Source organism: Gymnoscopelus microlampas, assembly GCF_963454915.1.
Source record: "Gymnoscopelus microlampas genome assembly, chromosome: 4".
Taxonomy (NCBI): Eukaryota; Metazoa; Chordata; class Actinopteri; order Myctophiformes; family Myctophidae; genus Gymnoscopelus; species Gymnoscopelus microlampas.
Genome location: NC_139941.1, coordinates 36,369,003 through 36,389,024, shown reverse-complemented (window position 1 = coordinate 36,389,024; position 20,022 = coordinate 36,369,003). Strand labels below are relative to the sequence as shown.

At 43.0% G+C, this 20,022-nt stretch overlaps 1 protein-coding gene across 5 annotated transcripts in view; it reads left to right on the top strand.

Moving 5' to 3' along the window:
* arvcfb (ARVCF delta catenin family member b) overlaps positions 1-20,022 on the top strand; it is a gene marked incomplete at its 5' end in the record, with an annotated part of 313,393 nt that overhangs the window by 209,529 nt on the left and 83,842 nt on the right. For 4 of the 5 annotated variants that reach the window (XM_084053884.1, XM_084053882.1, XM_084053880.1 and 1 more), the window contains 4 exons: positions 1,001-1,159; positions 2,849-2,872; positions 17,796-18,254; positions 18,715-18,935. In XM_084053884.1, coding sequence (XP_083910010.1) covers positions 1,034-1,159; positions 2,849-2,872; positions 17,796-18,254; positions 18,715-18,935 — 830 coding nt within the window. The remainder of the gene's footprint in view (positions 1-1,000; positions 1,160-2,848; positions 2,873-17,795; positions 18,255-18,714; positions 18,936-20,022) is intronic. The other variant, XM_084053881.1, reaches the window with a different exon arrangement.

The following is a 20,022-nucleotide window of genomic DNA, read 5'->3' as shown; positions in this document are numbered from 1 at the left end:
TTTATTTGGTCCATTGGTCCAGACATACAAACCATAAAATCCACGGTAAAACAACCCGAATACACAGAAAGACGACAGCATAGACACATTAAATCACATTGAGTAAGTATCTAATAAATACTGTTAATCAGTTAATAGTCCATGTTTGACAAGTGCAAAGTGAAATACAAACCCTGATTTTAACCTGCTTGTCATATGGCTTGAGGAATAAAAGAATTCCAGCAGAATGGTCCTTTAAAAGTTACATTTTTATCCTTAGCTGATAGACCCCTTAAATTAAATCAAGGTCTCTGTATTACATATTAACCAAGTATCGTCCTGAAGGCTTGATTGACCCAATTCATGGTCTCAAGGGATCTGCTAGAGCACAGTTTCCCAAACATAAACCCCAGTCAGTTTTATCTGTTGGTATTATAATTTTGTGCTATTTTGAGTAATGTTTGAGCATATTTAGGACTTGCTCAGTACAACGGAATGCATTAGACTGTTGGAATTGCTGTGGTCCCATGTGATGCATTGGGGTTTATCAGACCCCGTTGAAACAAGTTCCAAATCAACTGTGTGCTGGCTTTGGCAATGAATTATTGAATATTATCAATATTATATGAATGTTCTTCATTTACATTGGAAGTGTATGGGAGGGATGCAACTCCCCCTCTCAGTTGAATATGATGCTGGCAACAGCAGGAGCCAGCAGTCATCCATGCGAAAACATGTGTTTTGGAATAAAGCACCCACCAAATGACTTACCCTGTTGTCGGTTGGCTTGGGTTCATGGCGTTTACTCCATCCTTGCACTTTGTACGTCACTAGATAAGAGTATCTCCTTAATGCCTCAAATGTAAGCACACACACACACATGCACGCGTGTGCTCACTGAGCAATAATTTCTTTGCTGAGATTTTACGTTTATTTCTTTTTCACAACAAATTATTTACTTGTAGTATATGATATAATGCATACTAAACCCTAATGGCACTCTCTCCTCTCCTCAATCCAGGAGCAGAGTCCCAGTAACGCCACGTCCCTGGCCATGATGCAGGAGCCCCAGGACATGGTGGAGGAGACGGTTACCATTGAGGAGGACCCTGGAACCCCCACATCCCACGTCTCAGTGGTTACCTCTGATGATGGCACCACGCGGCGCACAGAGACCAAGGTAGTACACATGCAGCCCCCAACGCAGCTTCGACACGCACACACACACACACACACACACACACACACACACACACACACACACACACACACACACACACACACACACACACACACACACACACACACACACACACACACACACACACACACACACACGCTTGCTATTGAGTACACACATATTGTTTTGGATAGACTTTATTACATATTTGCTGTATGTTCCAAGGGCATGGGTCTATCTACAGTTGTGCAGAGCTTGGTCACATGTCAACATTAATCTTTCCTATACCTCATTCCTTGTTGTGACAATGACACAATATCTCCCACCACTGGGGTCTGTAAAGTTCAAGTTGTTTATCTTATCTTAAACCGGCGCAGGCACAGGGGAGCATTTGTCCCGAGATGTAATGAATAGATGCTACACATGTAAGAGGAGGGATGAAGGTAGATTAGCATGCATACCACTTGGCTACATGGGAAATATTATCCGGGCACATGTGCACAGTACCTTCAGTGTGTGTAGATGTATACGGTATCATGGATTCTTTGGATTAATACTGTGCTATTTCTCGTGTGCATAAGTCTGTACAATAGTAGCTGGTGCCTTTAACGCACTGCAAAAGACAGTAAGAATTACCAACTTTGTGATGCCAGCACAGGCCAAATGACTCATTTACAGTATACAGTGTGATATGACTGTGTCAGTCAGACAAATGTGACATTCTGTGTGTGTGTGTGTGTGTGTGTGTGTGTGTGTGTGTGTGTGTGTGTGTGTGTGTGTGTGTGTGTGTGTGTGTGTGTGTGTGTGTGTGAGTGGTGCGTGCGTGCGTGCGTGCGTGCGTGCGTGCGTGCGTGCGTGCGTGCGTGCGTGCGTGCGTGCGTGCGTGAATGTTATTTTCGGCAAACGACATGGTTGTCCGAGTATAAATTAGGCTTACAGAAATACTGACTGCATTGCTTTTGCAGTTAGCTTTACCAAAAAGCATTTGAATGGCTGAAATTTGAGTTTACAGTCATACCGTCATACCTGAACATTTGTATTCGTTTTGCCAGCCTAAGATCTGATCCGCTCTGGTTTATAAGTCCCCTTTTAAACCATCTAAATGATGAATTAATTATCTGTGGATAACTGCCTCCAAACTGCATGATGACACCCCCTCAGGCTACCAACCCTTAGAACTCTGTCTCAGTCTTATTCAATTCTATATGCGTATCCATAGTATTCTCATGACGTGTTTTGTCCTTGAAAATGACCGGTACACATGATGATGATGACACATTTCCACCCACCGTTCCGTCCACGCTATGGGACCGCTACTACAGATCCTATAGCCTGCAGGGACTGCGACCGCAACTACAGATCCCATAGCCTGTGGCAAAAAAATGCTAATGAACAGCTTAAATTTGTGAAAATGAAGAATCAGCTTCCTCACTCCCTGCATATCCCAATGGTCGATGCCCATGTGCGATTTCAGATCAATTGGCCAACCCACTATGAGAAAAAGTGTTAATTTAATAGTAGGACAACCTGCTATTTGTTTACAATCACTTGTTGTTTGACACCAAGGTGTCTCTGATGGAATACTATGAATAGTGCTATTATGGGGTGGTGCTTTCTTTGTGCGGTTATTAAGAGGCTCATTTGTTTGACCCGCACTCTGCTTCTGTGTGTTGTTTGTTTCTCTGTAAGGAATATGTACCATCTAATGTGAAGGTGAGTGGGTTTTGTTTCATATTGACTTTGCTTTGGCTCCACTCACCTGCACCACCTGTGTGTGTGTGTGTGTGTGTGTGTGTGTGCGTGTCCGTGTGTGTGCGCGTGTGTGTGCGTGTGTGCGTGCGTGCGTGCGTGCGTGCGTGCGTATTCTCATTGGTGGGCATGCCACGCAGACTATGTCACCTTATGCAGCATCACAAGCTAATGCACTAATAAGCTGGACCACTGGTTCTCAACTTCAGTCCTGGGGACCCAGAGCGCTGATGGTTTTCATTCTAGTCTTGTGATCAGGGACTAGTTCAGACAAGAAACACTGGGTGAATGTCAGTAGATGCCTGGTGGGGCACCCATGGTGAATGTCACTTATGTAAATATCTGGTAGAACTAGGAGAGGAAAACTAGCAGTAGAAGTTGAGAACCACAGATTCTGTTCTATCACATAAAACTGTGTGTCCTGAGCACAGCGCTTGCTGCTTCCACCGTTTGGAATGAGCTCTGGTTGCTATCTTTCATTTACACGTACTTGCTTTAAAAGCAACTGTAATGTATTATCTTGTCATAGACACGCTTTGTCTGACTACCTCTTTTCTTCCTACTGATCGTCTCTTTGTTTAGTCTCCCAGTAATATTTACCATTAGACACAGTAGGTATTGCAGCACAGCTACTGTAGCTATACTGAGTAGCCATTCTGTATTCTGTGTACTACAGCCAGCCCTTCCATTTCTCTAAAACACTTGTAGTCAAGATATAATCAACTTTAGCAACTAGAGTTATCACAAAGTGCTTTAACCACAACCATAATATGATTGTGGTTAAGTACATATTATAGAAAGAAAAAACGAAATATGACCCAGTACATATACTTAGTTAAGCGGGGTCCCGCAGGGCTCTATACTTTTTTCCCTCTACACCAACTTTCTTTGCCAAAAATGACAAATCTACAAGGTCACAACGTGCCGTGCTGCGGCTGCGCTATGACTCGCTGTGGCACATCGTGACGTGTTGTGATCTTGTAGATCTGCTATTTTCACTTAATGTTTGGCCCAGAATAGGGACGCTAGGGTTTGTGTCGTTAATAAATGCTTTCATAAAACAAAAGAATGTAAAACAGGCTTTCATATATTGTGAATGGTGAGCCTTAGTAGCTTCACACCGAAAGACTAGGTGGTGAGTCTGGTGGAAAGAATCCATAAAGTGCTTTTGACATACAGGTTTGTCACAAAGTGCTTCCTAGAAGGCAGAGTGTACAAATTAGCCTTACATATTTATTTGTCAAGTCATTTATGTCATTTACAATTAACAAATTGTTTAGGAACACATTTTCCACAGGGTGCTTCCTAAAGCACCATGTGTGTGCCTACTTTGCGCAAAAAGCTAGCAGAGTCGACGGAGGTCAAATGTATCCACCGAACAAACAGGCTTGAAAAAACTCTGGCCTCCGTATTCTGTGCAGCCAGCCATGGACTGACACTAACAGGCTGGTAGAAGGGCATTCTGGGTACAGCCAGCACTCAGGAGACTGGAGACAGTAATTAAAAAACATGTTCTAATCCCCTTCATGTGTGTGATTGTACCGTTTTTACAAGGGGGCTGGACGTACACATACACACATACATAGGCAAATAAGAAATACACACACACACACACGCTCGCCAACAACACACAAAAACACAAAGACGGACCACAGATAAACACACACATACATGCACTATTATTATATGCACCCCCAAGCTCACAAATGCGGACATGCACACATACGGTACATCAATGCAAATACACATACAGTACGTATATACACAGCGCATTGAACACACACTCACATACACACTGATGTCTGTGTGCTCGTTTGTCTGGACATGCAGACACTGGCTCACACAGGCACATCCTCTGTTTGTTTTCACAAACAATATTATGCAGGCTCACACAGACGCATGGATAATGTTATACACTGACTCAGGCACTCAGGCAGGCATGCATAGAGACACGCTGACACATAACAGCTCTCTAAAGCCTGGTCCATGCTTCCCTGTGCACCTGCTTTCACATGCGTCATGAGCCAAGTCATGCGATGGCAGAGGGGTTCGCGAGCCTAGCCGTACACAGGTCATACAATTAAACTCATTATAGTGGCCATGGCTTGCCAATGATTGGCTGAAACAAAAGACGAGCATTGTGGTCGTGTTCAGTGGGCTTATTTGCAAATTGAAGATGAATGAAGGAAATGTATTATTCGTAACTGAGTGAACGGATGCACAACGCGTCTGTTTCATGTAATTCAAACGACTTCTAGAGCCAGCAGCTGTCGTTGAACTTAAAATAACAATTTTGTTAGTCTTTCGGGATGTTTCTCTGTCTATTTTCACAACAACAACACACTGGTGACAGAAAATACAGATGTCAGACTGGCACTGGGAGTATGAACATTTTGGGTCGCACATCACAGGGCTGCATATTGCATCCGCGACAGCATGCTTAACCATGAACTGGGCTTATTGAGGGGTTGTTCTAGTCGGGAGGTAGAGGAGAGGAAGGACACTCCTTATAAGGGCCTGACGTCCCCGTTGGAGGAGACAGGCCAGGCTGGGCTCTGGAAATCATTTCAAGGAGAGGAGCCGATTAATGTTAAGCAACGATCTTCTGACAGCCATCTTCTAATTAGTGGCACACTGAGAGAGAGCAGCCTGAGGGTTTACATGTACAATACAGTACAGTATGAAGAGACAAGTCTTTTTTGTCTGTCACACACACACACACACACACACACACACACACACACACACACACACACACACACACACACACACACACACACACACACACACACACACACACAGACGTACACGCACTCACGCACGCACGCACACACACACACACACACACACACACACACACACACACACACACACACACACACACACACACACACACACACACACACACACACACACACACACACACACATGGTGTATTTATACATGTATGGAAATACCCCTCTCATCTCACTTTTGACTCTTTCTTTATCCTGCTCCTTGGTTTCCACTCTCTCCTGTGTGATTCAATACCAAAACCACCCTTCCTTTCACGTGATTCTATTCTATCTCCAAGTTGGCTTACTGTAGCATTCATCTGCTCCTTTGAATGAACACAAGCCTTTCCAAATACGTTTAACAGTTGATACATTTATTTCCCTTGATGGGTGTCCTGCCTTCAACTACCAAAAGTTTTGTAAAAATGAAACACCTGAAAACAACTTTCATCTATCTGATCTCTATTTGGCAGTGGTAAACACATTTCTGTATCTTGATGTTTGTGTAACGCACCACTGTTGGAAAATGGATGTTAGGGGACGTGCAGTCTCAACAACTAAAACACTAAAGAAGTGTGTGTGTGTGTGTGTGTGTGTGTGTGTGTGTGTGTGTGTGTGTGTGTGTGTGTGTGTGTGCGTGTGCGTGTGTGTATGTGTGCGTGTGCGTGTGTGTGACTGTGTGTGCGCGCGTGCGACAGGCTAGTGTTTCTAAAATGTAATTTCTTACAGTTCGAACATTACAAATGTTTTAGCAGCAACTCACTCTAGCGACAGTTGGCAATTGAGAATGGATGGTCTCAACAACTTTTTTATTTATAGAGCACATTTGAAATGACCGAAGCCAAACAAAGTGCTATACAACACAGCAGGAGAAAACAACATGACACAGTAGGATATACAACAAATACATGCAGCAATTGAAAAACAAGTTAATTATGTTAAAATATGCACTGCACACAGCAGAAAATCGTGAGGTGGAGTCTGTGGTCATGGAGTATCAGAATTAGCTGTGCTCAAAAGCCAGAGAAAATGAATAATTATGTCTTTAATAATGATGTTAGATATAATGATTTATATCTAACATAATAATAGTCATTCCAACCATTTTAATTAAAGTAATCTGGCCTCAAACGCTGCGTATGTTGACGTCTGTATGCGTGCACAGTTAAATACTCAATGTCCATTTAACTCTGAGAGTATAAATATGGGCCGGTCCATTTGGCTAAATTGTTCCACTCTCAGTTAAATTAACACTCAGGATTTTACTGTGTTTGTACATGCTGTTTTATGCTTTGTGCCAATGAGCAGTGCTTCCACATCCTCTCTCCCATTCCCCACCCTGTTTTACTTCTCATTGGCTTTTCTCCAGCACTCCCTCTGTCTGTCTGGCAGCTGCTGGACCAGTAAAACCAGTGTTCCACTACTGATCCATAGACTTGTGTTAATGAGAGTTAAGGTAGATAGACCATACAAACAAATCAAAAACATCCACCATACCCTGCAGCAGCTACTGTTCGGCATGTTGCTGTATTAATCCAAAAACACTCACAGGGTTTCTGGGTTAATACTTAATGTTTCAGCAACATGCAGAACAGTAGCTGCAGTTGAAGGAACTATAGGAGGGCAACAAGTGGAAACATAAAATGTAAGGTAGCAGTGGTTGGAAAGAGATCCAGTTTAAGTTACTGGCCCTCACTTATAAAATTTGCGCCAACCAAGAAAATAACTACTGTACACGCTATGCCGGGAAAAGTGTCAGACATTATTCTGGACTGTGGGGTTGTGCACAATATTGTGAGTCAGCACTGTGCGGCGTAGGCAGAACGGAACAGGTCTCATTCATTGCTTAAATGATGTTTGGTAGTAGGCTATTCAATACAGGAAACACGTTAACATTTACATTTATGTAATGCAATGTGCATGTGTCAGGTTAAAGTGTCGTTGATGGCTAGAAGTGAGTGATTTAGGCTACCATACTGTATCTCTGCTGCTGTTGAACGCATCAGTGATTTTCTTTCCAGACCACATTCTTCTGACTTCCTTTAGTGGCACTTTTTAGTTGGTTTAATTAGAATTGTGACGTTAGACGTATAAAATATATATCAAAGTTTCTCCTCTGGGCAGTATTGCTCTTCTTCATTTCGTAAACTTGAGGTGCGAGGCCTCAGGAAAGATGGACAGACAGACAGACAGACAGACATGGGAGAGATATACACATGGTACACAGGAACAAACATTGTTTTGTTTTGTTGCCGAAAGGCATGGCGAGAGTCCGAGAGAGTATGTTTTGCACCCTGTCCGTCTGTCCTTCCGTCCATCCGTATGTGTGTGTTATTCTGTCTGTGGACAACTTATGTCCAAAACATCACGCACATCGGTACACATTATCTCTATAGTCAAGTGATTAAGACGGATCCGTCCGATTTTTCATATTCCATCATGACTTGCGAATTCAAAACATTGCTGGCCCACAATAACCTACCTGACCTGGAGGACATCTGTGCTCCGAGGAACACTTTTTCTTGTTTTGTTTTGTTTTGTTTTGTTTTGTTTTGTTTTGTTTTGTTTTGCTTTGCTTTGCTGAAAAGTGATCGTCACTGTGATAGTGGAAAAAGAGAAATGCTTATTTTATTAGAAAGATTAACTCAAAACCAGCAAACAATAGACCTTTTTCACATCAGCAATTTGGGTAAACACAAGTGTTGCCAATGGTACTAATTAAGGTTGCGTTCCATTCAGGTCAAACAAAGGCAGGGTGTTGCTTTTGTGCAAGTTGGCTCACTGGATAGGTCCTGCAACACGAAATGGAACAGAACCTTAATTAGTATCATTAACACCTGTGTTTGTTTACCCTACTAAATTATTTCCTTGTCATATGGAGGCCGGAGACTATGATTTCAGCTGTCCGTGTGTCCGTGTGTGTTCGTGTCCGTCTGTGAACAGCTAATCTCCGCCACTGTTGGAGTGATCGGCTTCAAACTTTGCACTCCCTGGAGGCCAAGGACTTTTGCCTCAACTGTTATAGATTTACAGATTTTGTCCAAACCTCACGCAAATCGGTACACATGATCTCTATCTGACGTATCGGTGCTATTTTTCATATTCCATCCTGATTAGGTCAGATTGGCTTCCAAAGTTTGCAGTATTGGCCCGTTTTGAACAAAATGGTACACATCATAAACACATAGTATGATTGCTGTGAAACTGCAAGCACAGTCCCACTAGGAAGCAATGCCACGCTACATTTTTCAAATTTGCCTCATGGTGGTGCTATAACAACCGACTCCCCTTTTGGCCTATAACTCTTGAACTTTAGGTCATAGACTCACAATTCTGTCCCCCCTGGATTCCTTGGATCATTACGCAACTCTCCAAATAGGCATTTCTACCTCACAATATTTTCTTTGCAAAACATAGTTTTTGCTACTTTGTTCAAACCTCACCCAAATTGGTACACATTATCTCTGTAGTCATGTGATCAAGATGTATCTGTCAGATTTTTCACATTCCAGTCCGATTGACTATGATTGGCTTTCAAAAACAGCTGTGCAACTTTGCACCCACACTCACGGTAGGCCAAGGAAGAACCTCCACCCCACATTTTTCACATCTGCCTCATGGTGGCGCTCTTGAACCATAGGTCGTACAATACAAACAATGTTTTGCCCTGGATTCACTCACTCACTCTCCGTAATGGCCGGAGCTAGTTGCGCTAGATTACATTTTCCGCCATTTCGTGTTTTCTTCAAAACACACTTTTTGCTACTACTCCTACATATTTTTGTTGAAAACTCACACAAATTGGTAGACATAATCTCTGGGGTCATGTGAAATGTTTTGTCTCAAATTCTATTCCTCTTTATTTGAACCGTGCACCCGGTAAAAGATTGTTGTTTGACGAGTGCTCCCATTTACAGAAGAATGCGAGAGAAAACGATGTATCATGGTTGTTATGCTCTAGTGATTTTTATTACAGAACTACTAAAGTACCTGAGCTACTGTACATGATTCACATCCACCCATCTCATGTCAGTGATAACAATAAAGTACATTTGTATGCCACCTTTCATAATACACGATGCAACTCATACAAGCACAGCATTTTGAATGGATACAAATGGAAAAGCAGAGAGACAAAGGAATGTCGGTTATAAAAACTAGTAAAAGGCGTTTGTTGATAAGTTGGCTTAAGTTAAGCCAGCTGATTCAGTATATACTGTAGGAATTTATATACCATCTAATGCAAGTACAGCACAGTTATTCCTGCTCACTCCTACTGATTGTTGTGCCCACCCAATCCACCCTTTTATCCAACCCTAGGTGACCAAAGTGGTCAAAACCATCATCCAACGAACCTACCACCCAGTGACGGTGACTGAGACCCTGACTGTGGCTGAATCCAGGCCGCCCACACGGACCCCCACCCCATCTGAGACTGACCCAGTAAATAGTGCTGTGCTACCGTGTGAATTTGCTGTGCCCCCCCCCCCCTGAAAGGGATAGTTCACTTTTTCTTGAGTATTGATTGAAGTTTTTTAGATACAGTTTTGGACCTTGTAAGTCTCGACTTACTTTGCCACCAAATGCTGGTAGTGGCCATTTCAGTTTGTGATGAACTCAAAGAAATGTTAGTTCAAAGTGAATAAAACATGTATAGCACCCTTACTGGTGCTACTGATTTCTCCTGGTTTCTGTAAAGTAAAACAAAAAATACTAAGAGGAGTAAAACCAGAATAGTTTAGGCTTAACTGTTCCACTTTAATACAAAAAAACTATCCCTTTATCAATGTTTCCCACTAACAGCCAGCTGCTGTGTCTACTTACCCTGTCTATAAAAGTGAATGCCGCAGAGATCGTAAAAACTCTTAACTGAACTGTAAGTAGAGAGTGTGATGCCTTTAACAGTTTCGTAAACAGTTTGAGCCTGCTTGTTATGCACACCTTTCATAAGGACTGCTGGTTTACACACACACACACACACACACACACACACACACACACACACACACACACACACACACACACACACACACACACACACACGCACCTTACAAAAGATGCACACATACATGTACACAGACTCGCACACCAACTAAATTTACTCTCAAACAAATTTGATACGTGCATTCTCCAACATTTAACGATTCTCTTTTAGCCCTGTGCGTGTTTACCATGCTCCAGCTAATTTCACAGAGGCTTCTGAAGCCCCTCTCCTCTCTTCCTCCCTGTTTAGTGAGTTGTGAACTTCAGCACAGATCAAAGTTTGTTTGAAACCTGTGTGATGGCTCCCTCCACAACCCCTGCCAGACTCCTAAGGAGCAATGTTAGTGTAAGGGGTGGATCCATGCGAAGGCTTGGGAGGCCGTGTCTGTGTTCATATCTTCTCTCTGCTCTCTCTATTATGACAGGTAGGTCCCATACATTACAGAGGAGGATAGAGCTGGAAAGACCACATTTGAACTGAATGGAGGAGAATGGAAGCAAACAGGACAGGATAGAATAGAATGGACCTTATTAAGCCAGAATAATACTTTGTAAATAGCTCATCTATAAGCTCACAATGCGTCGTGGGCTTATATATCTGCTATTTTCTGTCCGTGACACTGCCATACTACGGAGCATAAATTAGCCATAAGATTTTTCCCAACTGTGACAGAGGCATTTGGACAGCTGATAAGGGAAACTGTTAAAGAGGCTTCAAATACATCCATTGACAATATGCACGTGGCCTCTATTTTGCTCTTATGTCATACAGGGGTGGGGTTTCTCAACCCAGAGTATGTCCAAAATGGGTATATTATCATTTCCTTTTTATTATAGCCCTAAATTGATTCGTTTTATGTCTCAAATGGCAGCGCATCTAGATTGAAATGTGGTTTAACATCTTGATTTGCGTTCACATTTTAACAAGAAATTCTTGAACACAATCAATAGCAGATGCACAAACTTGGGGAACTCAACAAGTATTTCAGGATACAGATCACGGATACAGGAAGCATCGCCTCCTCCATATCGTCGGTGTCCAGGACGAACCAGCTAACTCCATTTTCATCTTTTTTTTTTTTTTCATAAATCGACGCTATAGACGGATTTCCGCGCGACGTCATCACAGAGCAGAATGCGCAATCTGCGCATGCTCGGGGGAAACGAATTGTTGCGCCGTTCACTCTGTTGTTGTGTTCGGGAGTTAGATAGCCATAATTCTGCTATTATAGGCATAATAGGCATAATGCTGCTATTATATACAAACAGATCCAACTTCCGACAAATCCTTTTTATTGAGTAAACAAGGTATTACAAACTGCATAATTTAATCTACTTTCATTAAACCCGGTGAAGATCATTTATTTTATGAATGGACATTTGACCAGAGCTGCTGCGGGTAATGGCGCCCTCTATAGGCTTACCCCTCCTCTGCGCGGTCATATCCTCTCATGTTTACTAACAGGAAACCCGTATATTGAACACCCTTCACATCTGTGTAAAAAATCTAAACATTTGAACCAATGAAAAGTATTAAAAAGCGCCTCAGACGAAAACTCCCAACTCCATTGGATCCTCAAACTGTCCGTCAAAAACAAACAACTCCCCCCTCTCCTCTATACAGTGCTGCTTTCACAGCATTAGCAGTGCGCGTTGCGCAGTGAACGAGGAGGAGGAACACGTAAACAGACTCCCCGTAGTCTGTTAAAACTATGCAGTGTACCTGTTTATCAAACTTAGCACTGACGCTAATTTTATGAAAACAAGTAATTATATTTCTAAAATCTATGAAGTGTTTAATGAGGAGAGCATTTTGATAAGAAGAAAGACGTTCATAGCATTTCTGTCGCGCTAGTGTTCTACTACCTCTTTGCAGAAGTTATTGTAATATTTAAAGTCCTGTTTATTGTTGTAGGCCTATATAATAAGTGTCATGAAGCATCAGGGCATTAATTCACACGTTGTTGTGATGCATTGTGAGCTTGGAGATCCATTGTTAGCTTTTGGGAATCTGTACCCTTTTGAAACCTCTCTCAGCAGCGAGTGGAGCTACTGTTGTTTGGACACCTAACTCCATTTCAGCTTGATTTCTGCTCGTCTGAAACTACTAACTCCAATCGCGCTGGGTAAAGTGTTGATTTACCCGCGATTTGGGTAAAGTGTTGATAATATAATGACACATGCAAGTATCTCACAATATATACAGTCACTATACCAACTTTGATGAGGTAGTATTGCTTTGTTTTAAAAATATAAGGTTTTCTTCATTTTCTGAAATACGTATATTTTGTTTTTTCGTTTCCTGAGCAATGAGCGTTTTGGAGTTAGCAGTTTCGCGCTGGACAGCAGAGATATACTGTATGGCGACTGCCAATTACACTGAACAGAATTTTGCCAATGCCTTAGCTCTTGGCTTGGTCATTCCTGCAATCTGCAGGCCTCCCACAACTGATTTATGGACATTTATGTATTTTTATATATATTTAAAAAGATCACACCTAGTGTGAAGTGGGCGGTGTGGTCATCACAGTGGTCATCACAGTGATGGAAGCTCACTTAAAAAAAAGTGTTTTTTCTTAAGTGCATAGTCCTATTTATAGGTTATTAATTTCATCATGTGTATCGCTAGCCAATCACAGTGCTGAATAGAGTCAGCCAATAGAGTCAGCCAATCACAGTACAGCTAGGGGTGTACTAATGTAGAGGGGTGTACTATTATGAGCCAATCACAGTACAGCGAAGGGTGTACTAATGAGGTGTCCCAACCCCACTTATAGGGGCGGCTACACCGCCCAACAACCCCACTTATGGGGGCCGCTACACCTCCCAAAAAGCATGATTTAGTGATTTAATGTGAATGCACTGATTTCACAGACTGATCTCCTGAGGTACAGGGAAGGGGGGAATGGCTGCTCTCTCCCTAACCCCGTGGTTACTATGGCAGCCGAAATGCTACCATAGTAACCTGTAAGCTGAAATGAGTAGCAGCTCTGTGGCTGTACCATGTCTACTAAAATGAATGGACGCCCTATTTCCACTTCTGTTCTTGCCTGTTAGCCTGTTATTTTTAAGGGCCCTATGTGGCCCATGCTTCATCTCTTTCACTAAGTTCAGAATCTGACAAAGGGGCTCTTTATTTTTAACATAAAGGGGATGATTATTATAATGCGATTGAAAGCATTTGCATAGGGTTTGTGTGAGCAGCATGCGGAGGCAGGGAGAAAGACAAATGAATTGTATTGTACAGTAATTACTGTACTCACAAAGTGGAAATGAGCTTCAGTGTTCCTAATATATATATATTATAAAAAAAATTATGTATGAAGTTCACAGTGAAGGTGAAGCTAAAAGGAAAGCTAGTGAAAATATCTCTCTTTGTTAGCAACTCTAATGAGCGTGCACTAAAATTAAAGAACCCATAAATTAAATGCTGTTTTCTCAAAGGGCGGAAAATCCTACGTACAGTAGCTTCCCTCATATCTTCTATCTCTACTAATTTTCTCAGACATTCTCCTGCATAATATATATTTTTGATGGAGCGAGTGTTGCGCCTTTTTTGCCCTTTTCAATACTCTTACATGGGTAAGATCCATGTATCCATACTGGAATATTATCAGACCACTGTGTCTTTGATCTTTCCACCGTAATGTTGTTTAGAGTGTTAGTGGATCCAGATCATTCTCCCGTTGCACTTGAAAACACAAACAAACCACTCATGATAAACTCGTGAACAAAATATGAATGCAATCAGACCCCTGGTTGTATGATGTCCTAGTTTATTCTTAACATCCTCAACCGTAGTGTCGGGAGATTGTGATTTTTGACGTCATTCCGTTCTTGTTTCTTTCATTCCTGATTAAAACATAAGCTATGCAATAATCAACAGGAGAGATGATAAATCATACTCCAATTAAGAATAGCTATGGAGTAGCTCTTTCAAACGAGCTGTGATCAGAGCTGTTGAGATGCTCATAACAAATCGGTCATGCGGCTGCTGAGAGGAAACAAGCCTCCGCCAGCCGCCACAGTGTCAGGCTCAACGTGACTCCCATCATACCTATCGGCCACTTACACCCCCCCCCCCCACACCCCTCACACTTCCCCCCACCCCCGCCAACGATGATTAATTTTCATCAACCTCATTAATTGTGAAGATGAATTTATAGCCGTGGACAAAATAGCCAATTATCAGCCACTGCAGAATTCACCGGGTATAGCAAATTGGTTTCTGTACATGCGAGATGACAGGAGAGGAGAGGAGAGGAGAGGAGAGGAGAGGAGAGGAGAGGAGAGGAGAGGAGAGGAGAGGAGAGGAGAGGAGAGGAGAGGAGAGGAGAGGAGAGGAGAGTGTGTGATATGATATTTCTTATTTTACATTAACCACTTGAACCCTAGCATCCCTTTTCTGAGGAGAACTTTGGCCAAACATAGCAGATCTACAAGCTCACAACGCCTCGCACTGCACTCGCACTTTAACTCAAATCTTTGCTTCTGGGGCAAAATATTTTGACATGGGGTCCGCGGCCAAATACGTATAATTTTGGGGGTACTTGACACGGAAAGGTTTTGAACACACCACTGTACCAACATACGTTTTTTCAGAAAACTGTTTTAGAAGATTTTTTTTTATCTTAATGGGTTAATTAGAATGAGGCCTGAGGCAGGCGAGGGGACATGTTAAAGGCCCACTCCTCTCTACTCTTCTCATCTTAGATATAGTCACAGTGCTATATAGCGAGAGAGAGCTATGTCGCTGTCATAGACTCCCATTGTAAGAATGGAATGCGGAAATGCTTGTTCTCAATGAGGAAGTTCCAATGTTTGGAACTACAGCAGGCAACGTCCCGCTTTGCGGCGAGATCAAAGCGTGACGGAACTCTCTCTCTCTCTATGGCACTGTATAGTCACACACTGTTGTGGTTCCAATGAGCGTGACAACTCTCTCTGTTCCATTGGGAGCCTATAGAGGAGCGTCAGGGTCCACTGCTCCTACAGATGTACGCCGTAGATGGCTCTGCTCCATCACAGTGCCAGTGAACTGTGTGAAACGCCGTGGGTTTTGAATTTTAACCCATTAAGACCGGGAAAGCATCTGTCATTTTAGATTTTAACCACTTAAACCATTATTTTATACTTAATTAAAAAATATTTAAAAATCTACAAGCTCATAGCGCAGCATTTCTTCAGATCTTTGAATATATATTTTTTCAAGCAAACATTTGTTACTCCAATCTTCTGGGGGTTCCCTGGAACTAAATATTTTGAGATGGGGGTCCACGGCCAAATAGATGAAATTTGGGGGGTCTTTGACATGAAAAGGTTTGAGAACCACTGATATTATAGCAACATAAGTGTTTCAGAAAACTGTTAGGATTTAGAAGACATTTGTAGAATCAGCCTCAGGTCTTAATGGGTTAAACGCTGGAGCAAAGCACCAACAATGGCAGGCTTGATTTTGGTTCCTGCTGAGACTATTTTATATGCATTGTGTGTGTGTGTGTGTGTGTGTGTGTGTGTGTGTGTGTGTGTGTGTGTGTGTGTGTGTGTGTGTGTGTGTGTGTGTGTGTGTGTGTGTGTGTGTGTGTGTGTGTGTGTATACAAGGCTGCACCCATTGTTAGCAGGTACTATGACATCAGTACCTGTTGTCAGAGTACTTAGTGCAGTTATTATCAGCCAGTCGAGGATGACTAAACAAAAAACACAACCATAATAAATCATAATCCACAAAAGTAACACAAGTAAACACAGTTTAAGACACATACATCACAATAGAATTATAAAATCAAAAACAAAGCAGTAACATTTAAATGTAAAGAAACAGGATAAAACTAATTAAAAAAGCTGTATGAGGGTATTAAAATACATTAAATGAAATCCATTGAGTGCACTTGACAAAACATAAAGCATGGGGCAACCTCAGACTGGCACAGGGAAAACGTGGGTATTTAAATGTTATGTAAAATTGACACTGGTGGGGAAGGACATTATGTGTGATGGGAGACTATTTCATAGTCTAGGAGCAGCAACAGGGAAAGCCCGGTCACATATGGTTTCGAGGCATGTTTGGGGAACTGAAAGAAATTGTTGAGAGGATGACCTTAAGTGACCTGGGGGCAGGATGTGGTGTTAGCAGATCAGAGATGTATTGTGGGGCTAATCCATTTAGGGCTCTAATAAAAACACACACACACACACACACACACACACACACACACACACACACACACACACACACACACACACACACACACACACACACACACACACACACACACACACACACCTTCCATGTCTTATTTTATCCATGGTCTAGTAAAGCAGAACACTGCAAAGATAAAGCACCTATTGTTTTGATATGATTGGCCAGCTACAGTGGCACTGAGAGTCTATGATAACCCCACACATAACTGGATTTTATTAACATGAATGGATGAGGGTTTTCCTTTTCATTAGGCTGTCAAATGCATGCTTTAATTCTAAGGCTGCACGTTCCAGAAGCAATTACTCATTACTCTCTCATTTCATTTGTCAGCTTGTCTCACCGCTTTCCAATGAGATTTTTGAGTCAGTCAGATAGCTGCATTCGTGCTACAGCTGGGAACTGACTTTCTGTGGGTGGTCGGCTTGGCTCGGTGAACATGATGTCAGGTTGCTGTGAACATCAGGTTCTGCTTTAACAATATCAGCCTTCTACGTTACGTCACTTTGACAGGGAGTCAGCAATAGGACATGGATGTCAAAACTAGTATAAAGAACACATAAGGTACTGCCATTTACGACAGCTGTGAGTGATTGACTCTTAGGCTCAATATTACCGTTGATAAGAAACATCGAACTAAAGGCATGTCTGTGTGTTTTCTTCACCTTATGGACCAAGCCGGCTACTGGTATACCCACATTTCAACTGATGGCAGTGGGCTTCAGGCAGTGCTATAGAGAGCTATAGCTGCTGTATGTACTGACTTTTAGCTTTCGCGAACTGGGAAACTGTACTGATGGTGTGGCAAATACTAACCAAAGTCTAACAAATAATTTGCATCCGGGTGCACGTAAGAAAAAAGGAGCTAATGACTGTGTCTAACTGTAGGTCAGTGTGTCTAACAGGTGTGTGTCACCCTTCCCTCCAAAGGTAACCAAGATGGTGAAGACAGTGACCACGCGGACGGTGAGACAGGTGCCTCTAGGCCCCGACGGCCTGCCTGTGGGGCCCGAAGGCTCTTCCCCACTGGGCAGCTACACAGATTCCATCGACCGGCGCTACGTTAAGAATGGCGGGGTCGGCGCCGATCGCTACGTCATGACCACACCGCAGGCCACCTCCACCCTGACACGCTCCTACAACAACAGCGGCTCCACCTACAACAACACCAGCGGGGGGGACTCATACCATCACCTTCACTACGGCCTGCAGCACGACGGATATCCCATGTCAGATGCCCTGGCCACAGATGGGTATGGCAGTCTGTCACGTGGCGTCAACTACCGTCCACCACGATACCCCTACGGAGCCAATAGCTACCGGCCAGAGAACTGCAGTTACACACTCCCCATCCGCAAGGATGATTACGGACACGTGGCACAGCCCCAGGTCTGTGTATGTTAGTTTATAAATACACATTATTTATTACTGTATTATTTTGCCATTAAATATGCTGTCCTTTTCTATTTCTCCAACCCGAGTTGATGTTATGTTGTGTTATGTTGTTGGGGTATAGCGCATAGCAGAGGCGGCCATGTTGTGGTGCAGCAGATAGAAAACCCCTTCATTCCCATAGCGATTTCCGAAAATATTTTGTTCCAGGCTTAAAATAATTTAAGTAAATATTTTAAGAAATCTCTATGGGAAAAATGTATGGGTTCTCTATCTGTGGCACCCCAACATGGCCGCCTCTGCTATGCCCTATTTGCTGTAGTACAGTGTGTTCTTTGCATTTTACCCATCCTAACTATTAGGAGCAGTGGCTGCTATTAATATGGCTCCCAGGGGGCTGACGTGTTATGTTATGTTATTTTATGTTAATATGACCTTTCTGCACTACCCTGCCCAGGTGCCCATGGGCAGCAGCACTGTAGATCTGAACCGATCCCAGCCAGAGCGTTTCCAGGCAGAGCCGTACGGTCTTGAGGATGACCGCCGCAGCCTGGGGCCGGAGGAGGAGGAGCCCTACGAGCTGGAGCCAGACTACTCCACCGCTGGCCGGCGCACGCTGCCAGGAGTCAACCGGGGCCGCACCCACCGGGAGCCCCTCCGTGATGGGCCCCGTGTCAGGTGAGGAGATTAACCACTTATACCCCATATGGGTAACCGGAGTCCCTCAGGGCTCAATGTTCGTGTATTTTCTGTTTTGGGTTATTGTGGGGAAAGCTTTCGCTGAAGATAGCCGATCGACAAGCTCAAAAGTTGTGAGCTTGTCGATCTGCTATTTTCTGTGAAAGCCTTCCCCACAATAAGGATGCTGGGGTTCAGTGGCGGAACAAGGCAAAGCTGGGCTGGGGGGGAGAGCGCATGATCTGCCCCCCCCTCCCCCAAGTATTAAACACACCGTCTTGTGCGCACTGCGCAGTGGACAAGCTAGTCAGAAAAAGCACTATACTATTTCATTATGGAGCTAGCGTAATACATTAAAGCTTGAAGTTACATTTCAATTCAATTACGTTTGATTATAAGTTGCATCGCTTTACAACAAACACATGCACACAACTGCAGGGCTCACAATGTTCATTCTAGTCACACAAATTAAGCATTTAAGAGTTCAGCACCAAGGACAGTGACAGTGACCATGACAGTTTGGAACCCACTTCAACTATTGAGCAACACTGTAGCTACAATATCAATAGAATAGGTAGAATGCTTATGCTAGAATTTCACCATGTAGGCCTACTCACCACTATTGAAAGGGTACTCGACGAGCCTTGAACTCTGTGAACTCATCCGTTGTATGTCCAGTTTCTTTGCCCGATCATTTTCAATCGACAACATAGCCAGTCCATTGAGTCTCTCCTGTGAGAAATAATAGGAAGTTGTGCAAACCTCACTGAATGTAGAGGTCACTGCTGGGTGGTTTAAAATGAGCATTTTAGCTAGATCCACAACAGACTTTTGTTTCAGTGTCTGGTCCCTGAAACATGTACTGAAAGAAAGCAGCTGGCCAGGGACGTTGGGGGCTATGTCGTGACTGTAGTGCTCACTAAGCCGTCAGGCAGCTTGGTGTAACTCCTCATCCCAACTGTGTGTTGGTGAATCTTTGGAAAAGTTGCTGTATGATTATATCGAGACAGGCATTGAAAACGTCGACCCGAAAGTTGCTTTCTGCGTCAGTAAGGCGACTGTCTTCAGAAAGTTCATCAAAGTGACC